Source organism: Myxocyprinus asiaticus, chromosome 21 (assembly GCF_019703515.2).
Source record: "Myxocyprinus asiaticus isolate MX2 ecotype Aquarium Trade chromosome 21, UBuf_Myxa_2, whole genome shotgun sequence".
Taxonomy (NCBI): domain Eukaryota; kingdom Metazoa; phylum Chordata; class Actinopteri; order Cypriniformes; family Catostomidae; genus Myxocyprinus; species Myxocyprinus asiaticus.
Window position 1 is genome coordinate 15,667,891 of NC_059364.1, and position 12,187 is coordinate 15,680,077.

The following is a 12,187-nucleotide window of genomic DNA, read 5'->3' on the forward strand; positions in this document are numbered from 1 at the left end:
TTGAAAGAATCTTAAATTAAAAAAAGGCTAACAACAAGTGTTGAATGGAAATGAGTTCTTAAACAAAGGAGTACAACACTCACAGACAGACACACAGACACAAGAAGGGAGGGTGCTAGGGAGCGGCCCAAAGCGGGGCCTCACTTTAAATATGTGCTCTAAACGTTAATGTCTTCCACATCAGCATTTAGAGACTAAATATGGAGCAGACGGGGCTATTCTAACTGACCATATGTATGGGACTTTCTCTCTCACACACACCCCCAGTTAATTTAGCCTCAACTGGGCTATTCTTAACAGTCATTCAGACCTGCCCAGTACTTGAGGGCACAAAAGGGTAAAGGACATAAAGTGAGAGAAACAAACATAAGGACCTTACACACTTCTAGCCCAACCCACAAAAGCTCCAGGAATTTTCCATTTAGGGGTAATGAGTGAAACCCTAATTAGTTTTTCCCAGGAAAAAAGTCCATCAAAATTTGGGAAGGCTTGAGGCAAATCAACATGGTTCAGGTGGCAAACACACACAGAACCCCTACAAAACAGTTCTATGGTGGTTTACCATCTTGATCAGATTACCATCATGGTAGTGTCCAGAAACCATGCTATTGCCATGGTACCATGTTCACAAACAACAACAACATGGCAATATGGTCTATTCTGGCAGCATGCACCAGCATCACCAAGAAAGAGCAACAGAGAAAACACAAAAACATGTGGTCAGAGTGACTAAGAGTGACTGAAAACCTGCAACACACAAAGCCACAGCAAAGCATATATGGTTCATTTGAAAAAACTGCGCAAGTTCAATGAGTTATGAAGGCAAACTCTGTGTAGCAGGTAAGGGTTTGTTCACTCAATCAAACCTTTATGCACCTTGTTTGAATATGATCTAAATGGTAAATCAACAGAAAATCATGTTCATGTGAAAAGATAGTATAGGAAAATGTACATTTTCAGTCTAGTAATGTACCTTGCCTTTGTGTTTTCTATACAGACTACAGTTAGCATAACGAAGAGAGAAAGGGATGAAGTGGAGTCCAGAGAAAAAAGGGTGTGGGCAAACGAATAAAGGTGTATGGAGTGAGAGAAGATCTGTTTTAAGACTGAACACACCAACAACCCTTTCTAAGACAGATCTCTCGACATTTGCTACATTTAATTGAAAAACTCTTCACTATAGAAAATAATTAGAATGAAAGTTTGAACTCCTACTCTGTGACAGTGAGACTTCTAGACACAATAAACAATAGAGCTTTTGGTGCAGACCTACAGTAAATCTGTTTGACGTCAGAGCTCGGTTAGTTTGGTTGGTGTTAACTCAGGTGTGCAAAAGTGAACTACACCTGAGTCCAGTTGATAAGGTGGTCTAGAGTATGGTTCACATGAACTCCAATAAAGGTTCGTAGTTGGTTTAAAAGCATACCGCCCTAAATCGTGGAAGTTTAGCACTGTTGATGACATGATTTAGATATTTGCATGCTCCCTATTCTTATTATACTTATAGTACAATGTATTTCTAATAGCTGGTTGTCTCCTCGGAAAGCAGCGTGAACTCTTCGCATCTCATTCAATGTATTTACGACAGACAAACACAAGAACTGATCTGTGCGTGTGAAGTTTTGGTGGTAAATCCAAAGGGACAAAAAAATGAATAAAAACAGAGAATCTGGCAGCTTCTAATCCATTCTTGAGTCATTACCTAACTAAGGTGGTAAACAAACAGATGCCACTAGTAGTCATGGTGGTACTCACGATAATAATGCAGGCATGCCGTACTAATGTACAATGTGAAAAGTGACCAGTGGGGGCAGGATGAGGGGGGTAGAATCGAACTCTAATTAAGACCAAGCAATTAAACCAAGTATGAAATCCATCTTAAAATTGTTTTTTTTAATCTAGAATAAATTGTGCAAGAAAACATTGTTTAGAGTGTTTTCTTGAAGAGTGTATGACAGATCTAGAATAGTGTGTGATGAATTTCTAGGACAGTGAAAGAAAGAGCAAGTAGCTGCAAGCAGCGATTAACAGGGTTCAAGCCTTTAAGGTCATTTAGTACATATGTAACAGATACTAAGTATTAATTAGACAGTCTGTTGCAACTAAAACTATGATAAAGTGCTTTCATTTTCAGAGACATCAGGTTAGGTAGCACAGAGACATGGTATTGTTTAACATTTCTAACTGTTATATACCAATTTTCAAGTGTCCTCAGATTGACCTCCTACATAAGTGTTTTAAATTTGGTGATGATATCTCATTCTGTTCAAGAGTTTTAACCATTTAAGAAAAAGTGGCCACCCCCACTTTATTCGTTTTGGCATACAGTTGCAACGGTGCATCAAAAGTTAAAACTTGTTTTGATATTTATTGAGATTGGGACTCCAGAGAACCTTTCTGCACTGATTTGGTTCCGATCAGTGGAACGGCCTAGGACTAGTTCAAATAGCTGCTAAAAGTTGATTGGTCTATGGCGGTTATGTATTTCAAGATATGCAACTGTCCTCATAGAACGTGATGGCACCTTGGACAAAGACACTGCATGCACAATTTCAAGACGATCGGACCAACAGTTCCATAGTTAGTGCCAGTTTTAGATTTTTAATTATTATAGCGCCACCAAGAGGCAGAGATCACTTACGTACGTTTTGGCGTACCTTTGTGATGATGAATTGAAAGTTCAAACGTTTTTAATAATTATTAATATTGGGACTCCAGAGAATCTTTCGGCACTGGTTTGGTTCCGGTCGGGCAAATGGCCTAGGACTAGTTTGAAAAAGAATTTTGTTAAATAATCTCAAATATTTAACAAACGATTTGATTTCACACCAATGGTTCTTGAGGCAAAGTTGTTCAGAAAGACGAGGTCTATCATATGATATGAATAACATCCTTCTTTGTGAAAGACAGCAGTATATACATCGATTTACACACAATTAATATGCGATAGCGCCTCCCGGTGGCCAGTTTTTTTTTCACATTTTGCACAGACCTCTCGAGCCAAGAGACAAATAGGCCTACCACGTTTCGTTTCAATATGCCTTTTTTAACTTTATCAAATAGCTGCTAAAAGATGATTGGTCGATGGCGGCAATGTTTTTCAAGATATGCGACTGTCCTCATAGACTTTGATGGCACCTTGGACAAAGACGCTGCATGCAGTTGATCGGACCAACAGTTCCATAGTTAGAGCCATTTTATTTTTTTAATTATTGTAGCGCCATCAAGAGGCAGAGATGTGGAATTTTTTTGTGTGTCCTCAGAATGACCCCATAGAAAAAATTGGCTCAAGAGTTATAGCCCAAACTGTGATTTATTTCCACTATAGCGCCACCTATGGGCCAATCGGGCTGATTCCATGTATATAGATTGGCTAGCCAGCCAGAGTACTACCATCCCTAAAAGTTTCAAGTCTCTAGGCCTTACGGTTTGGTCTGCACGATTGATTTTAGGGCAGAAAAATAATAATAATAAAAATCCTGACAAGAACAATCGGGTTTCTAGCCCTTCAGTCTTGACCCCTAACTAGAACATAATGTGAAGGAACAAGTTTGAGTAAAAATTCCTGCAAGACAGGAAGGATGTGAGAGAGAAACAGAACTAAATAGAAAGAGAAAGAGAGAAGAAGAATCCCCATACCTCTTGCCAAAGCTGCTGATATGTGTGCCCTTCTTGGGTGAAAGCAGTTGGGGTTTCCGCTGGCAGGTCAGGGGGGTTCTTTTGGCCTTAGTGGAAGCTTCTTCAGGCTGATGGGTGGGACTTTTGGGGCTTGCTTTATTCAAGTCTTTCAGGACATCGTAGTTTATTTTCGTTGAGATGCGTTTTTGCTCTAACATCTTTTCGATGGCCTCGTCTGCAGTGCTGGCATTGATAGGCTCACGCCTCCGTGCTGGCTTTTTAGGCTATGAGACAAACCCACATGGAAATGAGGAACACACACATACATTTGTGACCCTGACACCCACAACTCTTTATGAAACATCTCTTTACCTTCCGCTCCTTATATATACCCTGCTCCTTTTCCTTTGCTATCCTTTCTTCCTTTTCTGAAGAAAAGAAAAAGAAAACACTTAGTGCCAAAAACAATGAAAAGTGCCTGCTTGGTTTAAATGAATCTGTCAAGGGTAAAATGAACACCAACCTTTTTGTTCTTTGAGGTAATCTGCATTTTGAATCATCCACAGCTGAGTTTTCACCTTAACTTCCTTCTCATTCAGGATATACTGAAAGAAAAAAATAAATCACTGTAACTTTAGCAGATTACGTCAAATAGCACAGCACAGAGATGTGCAATATCCAACTCTCCATTTCGTATCAAAACAAATTAACATGCCTTTACCATGGTGAGGTCAAAACTCACCCGATCAATCTCGTCATCATCGATACCACTCAGGTCTAGCTCACCGTTTTCCATCTCCACATCTGATGGAGAAAAACAAACAAAACACAAGCATTTTCTGTTGCGTTAGTAGACATGTAATGCTGACTTAAAACTGACGTGCCTGTTGAGACCATCAGAAAGCAGTTTATATTTGAATACATTTGTGCACAAATGTTTAACTCTGATATGATTTAAAAATTAAATTCCTACACTACAAAGCTCTATGATGCAACATCAATATAGTATTTCAAAGCCAAAAAACATGACAATTTTTGCCAAAGGAAAAAAGAGCACTGACTATTTAATCCATCTATATTGACTTTAAAGAGAAACACATGCTAGTTATACTTTAAGGAATAGTTTACCCAAAAATGAAAATTATTTAATTAAATACTGTATGGAAAAAAGATGCAATGAAAGTGAATGGTGACTGAGCCAAACATTCTGCCTAACATCGCCTTTTGTGTTCCACAGAAGAAAGTCATACGAGTTTGAAATAACATGAGGGTGAGTAAATGAAGACAGAATTCTCATTTTTGGGTGAACTACCTCTTAAAAATCACCCTCTCCAAAATCATGTTGAAAGCAGGGCATAAACACAAGTGTGTGTGTGTGTGTGTGTGTGTGTGTGTGTGTGTGTGTGCGAGAGAGATTCTCTGTGGTCTCTGGCCTGTAGCTAGTCTTAGTGCAAAGTCCTCTGGGCTGCTGGGAGCATTATAACAGAGGCTCTACAGTAGCAACTTCCAGTGTTATTCTCCCTCCTCCTCCTCCCTTTTCCTCTTTTCCAGGTCCAGTTCCTCCCTTCCCCCAGTCCTACTCTCTTCTCTTGCTGCCTGGAGATTGTTGGCAACGCTTCAGAAGATTGCTTTATAGAGCCTCTCTCTTATGTGTCGTAATGGGGATGGGGTTAGTGTAGAAAAAAAAACAGAATGAGAGGGAAATTCTGGTTTTCTCGCCTTTGAGCAGGGGCCCTCAATGCCAGTAGATCCCGTGAGCCAGGAAACCTAACCTCCTCTCGGCACTCAGATCTTCACACACACAGACAAAACACACAAAGAGTTCTCCAACAGCATGCATTAAAACATACTGCGACTGTGTCTATGACTCATGTGTGTGATGTGGTGAGAACGTGAATAGTGGGTTTTAGTTACAACAGGAGAAATAAAACCACACTAGACAGAGACTGTACCAGGTGCAGCTGGATGTAAGAAGAGTAGATGGATAAAGAGAGAGAGAAAAAAAGGGGGGTTTCTCATCCCTGTGTAATCTCAATGAAAAACTACAGCTCAACTACAAATCCAACTACCAACTGGGTGCTGGTGCCCAATGTGGAAGCATTCTGCACATTTACACAACAGAAAATGTGGTTTGGGCCAGCACCGGCCACTAAAACCTGTTGTTCTCGAATCAAGAACCGTTAGCATCAGAGGCTGAGGGCAGGATATATCTGCACCAAGTAAAGTTTTCAAAAACAAGAGTTTAGTCTGACACAAAACAAAACTATATTGCATCCATTTTAGTTAAAGCGGTCTACAGTGGAAACGCTCAATTTGACATGCATTCAGTTGATGGATATTCCATTCCTACGCATGTTGCATTTCACAGTATGGCTCCAGCTTCTTTATTTCCACTGTCTGTCTAAAGTAAAATTATTTTATTTACAACTAGATAGGTAAAGTTTGATGTTGGTTTGACAAAGCCTTGTCTGAATGTTTAAACTAGTTTTAAAGGTTTGATGGTTATACAGACATAATATTAAGACAGCCAGCTAACAAGATAGATGTATAGTCAGATAAATCAGACAGATAGATAGATAGATAGATAGATAGAGAGAGTGAATTCACAAGTGTTCGAGTCGCACATTTGAACACTCCATCAATGTGAGTCTATGGGATTTTTCACATTTTTGATCATCCGCTGTGTGAAAACCATAAAGGGGGTCGCACGCCTGACGCGTCTGGCGGATGACATTGCACGTTCTAAAATTCGAAACAATTGTTTTCTATGAATGTATGCACACTGCTGCCACCCAGCTACGACTCCGGGGGCTGCTCAAATTTCTACCGCACCACGAAGTGCAACTCGCATATTTTCCATTAAATTCGACCCAAATCATTATCAAAGGACATTATTTCCTCGAGCCTTGTTCATTCTTGAAGAAGGGAAAAACCTTGAACAGCCAACTGAACCGCATCGACATGCCCTGTGTTTGAAACCTGTGTCGTGTCCTAGCAGCGATGCAGTGTGATGCTTCTTGTCTGGTGTGCGACCGCCTTAAGTCGATCATTTAAAAAAAGATCTGTGCAGAGTTTGGTGCATGTAGCTTGAAAGCTACAGGAGATGGGGTGGGTTGCACCAACCAGTATTAATCTTAAATTTAGATTATATCAAGGTTTATCTGATAATTCTGTTGCACCAATCTTTAAACCTTTTTTTAAAATAATCAGGGATACATTTTAACCATCGATTTGATCCTGGTTTAAATTTCACAGTCAATCTGAATTAACTTTAATCCTGTTGCTCCAAACCTTTAAACTCTTACTTAAATCTCCGTTAGGGATTAACTTTAAACTTGCAGCTGAGGTGGTTTAAATAAAAAAACAGTCCTATAATTAAACATGAATGACTAGGTAAACGAACAGTAGATGTGCTGTCAGTCCTTTAAGAGATGTTTATCATATTATTTATGTTTATTATGGTCCGAAACATTGGGCCATTGGTCGCGATGTGTGCTTTCAAATTCGGTGTGCGTATGAGGCGGCTCATCTTGGTGGCGGTGCAATTACACGTTTCCCCATCCTTTACATGTGGGGACATGGAATAGAGATGGGTCTCTTGAGGAGAAGTGAGAGAAGAGTGTTATTCGGCATTTAACAAGAGCGGTAACAAGCAACAGGTGATTGTTATTGCTCCCCTCCTCTCTACTTATTTCATTCGGCTGCCACAGCAGTTCATTTCTGGCAACAACAGTGGCGCTGATGAGGGGAGGTGGTCGATCCGAGACTCTTTTGGTCCTTTTTTCTTAAATTATGATGCCATATTTTAAAGCTTGTGACATTGCTGCTGCGACATATTTTTAACCAGCTTAATCGGCCCTGTGTACTCACAAATCTACAGCAAGTCTCAGAATCCATCATGGCGGACAAAATTAATCGCAGGTGAAGGATTTAATCTAATAAAAGTTTAATATCTGATCTGTTAAACCGTGTTTAAAATTAAGTGGTGCAACACAATTTAAATTAAAATAAAACTTAGATCAACAATCCCTGGTTTAGCTCCAAACTCTGCTTAATTTAATCCTTACTGGTGCAACCCACCCTTAGTATTCAAAATTAAAAAGATAAAATTGTGAAAAAACCCTAAACAAGGTTTTATGAATAACAGTATGTTGGCTTCATCAAGCCAACATAAATATCATATTTATTGTTTGATTGCTAGAAATGTTATTTGTTATAATTAGGGATAGCACGGTTAAACGGTTTCAATATTAACTGCGATTAAAAATGTCATGATTAATTTAACCGTAAGAATTTAGAATACATTTTTTTTTACGTTTTATTTACGTGTCTATATATATATACACACACACACACACACACACACACACAGTACTGTGCAAAAGTTTTAGGCACTTGTGAAAAATGTTGCATAGTGAGGATGTCTTCAAAAATAATACCATAAATAGTTTTCATTTATCAATTAATGTCATACAAAGTCCAGTAAACATAAAAAAGCTAAATCAATGTTTGTTGTGACACCTCCGCCTTCAAAACAGCACAAATTCTTATAGGTACACCTGGTCACAGTTTTTCTTGGTTGTTGGCAGATAGGATGTTCCAAGCTTCTTGGAGAACTTTCCACAGATCTTCTATCTATTTAGGCTGTCTCAATTGTTTCTGTCTCTTCATGTAATCCCAGACTGACTCAATGATGTTGAGATCCGGGCTCTGTGGGGGCCATACCATCTGTTGTAGGACTCTTATATTCTATTCTATCCTATTCTGTTTGCAAAAGGAATGTTTGGAAGTCTAAAATTGATATTTCCTATTGAAACTAAAGCTGAAAATATAAATAACCATCTTAAGACTTTTGCACAGTACTGTATACAGTGCCTTGCAAAAGTATACAGTGCCTTGCTAAAGTATTCAGACCCCTGACCAATTATCTTATATTAGTGAATTACAAATGGTGCAATGAAATTTTATTCTGATTGATATTTTATTTTAAAACACTGGAACTCAAAATCAATTATTGTTAGGTAACATTGGTTTTATGTTTAAAAAAAAAAAAAAGAAATATCTTGCTTGCGTAAGTATTCAACCACTGTGCTGTGGAAGCTGCCAGGTTATACCGATGAAAGAAATTGCCCTAACGAGGACACAATTACTTTACCATTGGCATCCACCTGTGAATCATTAAAGCTGAAATCACATTTTCTGGATAAAAAACCCATTGTTCAAGGATCATTGGTCAGGCTGTGAATCTGAAGGAAAATGAAGACCAAAGAGAATTCCACAGAACTTAGAGATAAAGAAATAAAAATGCATAGATTAGGGAAAGGGTACAAAATTATATCCAAATGTTTGGATATCCTAGTGAGCACAGTTGGATCAATAATCAGGAAGTGGAAGCTGCACCACACCACCCAGGCACTGCAAAGAAAAGGCCGTCCCTCAAAACTCAGTGCTCTAACAAAAACGAGACTTGTGAGAGAAGCCACAGAGAGGCCAACAATCACTTTGAAGGAGCTACATAGTTCAGTGGCCGGGAGTGGAGTAATGGTGCACCAGTCAACCATATCAAGAGCACTGCATAACGCTGGCCTGTTTAGGAGGGTGGCAAGAAAGAAGCCATTACTCAAAAAGTACCATCTGAAAACACATCTGGAGTTTGCCAGAAAGCATGTGAGTGATGCAATGTGGGAGAAGGTTTTGTGGTCAGATGAGACCAAGATAGAGCTTTTTGGCCAAAACTCAAAGTGCTATGTGTGGCGCAAACCTAACACTTCCTATGCCTCAAGACACACCATCCCTACAGTAAAGTATGGTGGTGGCAGCATCATGCTGTGGGGATGCTTATCAGCAGGGACTGGGAATCTTGTTAGAATTGAAGGAAGAATGGATGGAGCAAAATATAGGGAAATACTGCAAGAGAACCTGCTTCAGTCAGTGAGGAAAGCTTGTGAGGAAATTCACCTTTCAGCATGACAGTGATCCCAAGCACGAGGCCAAAGCAACATTGGAGTGGCTCAAGAACAAAAATAGAAATGTCCTACAGTACCCCAGTCAAAGTCCTGATCTCAATCCTATTGAAAATCTGTGGCACTATTTGAAATTTGCAGTCCACAAGCATCACCCTACTAACCTGAACAACCTGGAGCAAATCTGCCGAGAAGAACGGGCCAAAATCACTTCGTCACTGTGTGCAAAGCTGGTACATATGTACCCCAAAAGACTTAAAGCAGTTATTGCAGCAAAAGATGGCTTTTATTTTTCATAAAATTATTTCCCAACAAAAAAACAATGTCACCTTACAATAACTGATTTTGAGTTTCAGAGTTTTAAAATAAAATATCAATCAGAATGAAATTTCAGTGTACCATTTGTAATTCGGTAATATGAGAGAATTGGTCAGGGGTCTGAATACTTTTGCAAGGCACTGTATATACACAGTTGAAGTCAGTTTACATACACATTAGACAAATACATTTAAACTCAGTTTTTTACAATTCCTGACATTTAATTGTAGACAACATTCCCTGTCTTAGGTCAGTTAGAATCACTACTTTATTTTAAGAATGTGAAATGTCAGAATAATAGTAGAGAGAATGATTTATTTCAGCTTTTCTATCATTACATTCCCAGTGGGTCATGTAAAGCTGGCACCAGGATGTCTACACCCAAAAGGCGCCATTTCCAGTAAAAGTCAAAGAACTCTGCGAGAATCAACGTCATAGAACTCTCTCACAAAAGCTGAAATCTACACCTGAATATCACCATGTGTGATAAATTACAAATCGCCTTTGCATTGTTTTACAAAGCTGAAATCTTCACCTGAATATCACCAGAGTGTGATAAATTGCAAATCACCTTGCTGCCCTCTTCTCTCTCCCCCTTCTCCCCTTAAACAGCTCAGGACCAATACAAAGACACAAGATTTATATGTAAAAATATAACAAATATCATGAAAACAATGAATGCAACTGTATGTGTTTGATATCATTTAAGAGGTCTCTGTGCAACTGGTATAATGGTCTCTCTCCCATGTTGATAAAACCAATGGTGACAAAGTTATAAGGTCTTTGCCAAATACTGCATAATTCTGGAGGTCTATCCCCCTCCTTGACCTACAATTTAAATGATCTCCTGTATGTTAACAAGGTTAAACCCCAGGAAGTCAAGAACACATTCACCCCCAAATTCTCATTATTCAACGGATAATACCATTTTGTACACAATGTTTATTCTGTCTGGGTATTTAAGGAAAGTTGGCAAGAAGCTCAGGGAATCTGTAAGCAGATCTCCCATGCTGTACCGCTGCATGTAGTTTATATTTGTCGGGGAATCTGTAAGCCAGATCTCCCATGCCTTGCCGTTGCATGTGTCAGGTATGTCTCTAGATTCTTATCTTATTTTTAGTAATGCTTGTTTATTCTGATCATGTGAAATTGGCTTTGATTTGAATTTCTGCAACAATGTTTTATATCCTACCTGACAAATAAATTGTTATTATTTGATTTATTCTGAATTCCTCCGAAATCATTTATATCATTACTGGAGCTTTAATATAGGAGGAAGCCATTTAAAGACTCTCAGTTTGAATTTCATTAGAAACCACTCAGGACAACCAGGTAGGACAACCACCTAGGACAACTGGGTAAGATTTGAATTTCATTAGACCAGGGTAGACCATACTGGAGCTTTAATATAGGAGAAACCACTCAGGACAACCAGGTAGGACAACCACCTAGGACAACCGGGTAGGAGAAAGCCATTTAAAGACTCTCAGTCACTGCTCAACACCCGTCTTAGCAAGTTGTATGTACGTGACTAAGCGGCAATATCGTCTGGTTAGGAGACAAGCCAAACCAGACAATATTAGTTAACCCTACAACCGCTGACTAAGAACGGAACTGGCTATCCATTTTCGGGATAGCCATTTTCATTTTTTACCCCCGATTTACAGTCAGAAGTTTACATACACTTTTGTTAGTATTTGGTAGCATTGCCTTTAAATTGTTTAATTTGGGTCAAACGTTTTGGGTAGCCTTCCACAAGCTTCTCACAATAAGTTGCTGGAATTTTGGCCCATTCCTCCAGACAGAACTGGTGTATCTGAGTCAGGTTTGTAGGCCTCCTTGCTCGCACACACTTTTTCAGTTCTGCCCACAAATTGCATTGAGGTCAGGGCTTTGTGATGGCCATTCCAATACCTTGACTTTGTTCTCCTTAAGCCATTTTGCCACAACTTTTGAGGTATGCTTGGGGTCATTGTCCATTTGGAAGAACCATTTGCAACTGAGCTTTAACTTCCTGGCTTATGTCTTGAGATGTTGCTTCAATATATCCACATAATTTTCCTTTATCATGATGCCATCTATTTTGTGATGTGCATCAGTCCCTCCTACAGCAAAGCACCCCCACAACATGATGCTGCCACCCCCATGCTTCACAGTTGGGATGGTGTTCTTCGGCTTGCAAGCCTCACCCTTTTTCCTCCAAACATAACGATGGTCATTATGGCCAAACAGTTAAATTTTTGTTTCATCAGACCAGAGGACATTTCTCCAAAAAGTAAGATCTTTGT

At 39.2% G+C, this 12,187-nt stretch overlaps 1 protein-coding gene across 5 annotated transcripts in view; it reads right to left on the reverse strand.

Moving 5' to 3' along the window:
• brf1a (BRF1 RNA polymerase III transcription initiation factor subunit a) overlaps positions 1 to 12,187 on the reverse strand; it is a 73,965-nt gene that overhangs the window by 19,892 nt on the left and 41,886 nt on the right. For all 5 annotated transcript variants that reach the window (XM_051648250.1, XM_051648249.1, XM_051648251.1 and 2 more), the window contains 4 exons: positions 4,361 to 4,422; positions 4,142 to 4,223; positions 3,991 to 4,046; positions 3,640 to 3,902 (listed from right to left, as the gene is read on the reverse strand). In XM_051648250.1, coding sequence (XP_051504210.1) covers positions 3,640 to 3,902; positions 3,991 to 4,046; positions 4,142 to 4,223; positions 4,361 to 4,422 — 463 coding nt within the window. The remainder of the gene's footprint in view (positions 1 to 3,639; positions 3,903 to 3,990; positions 4,047 to 4,141; positions 4,224 to 4,360; positions 4,423 to 12,187) is intronic.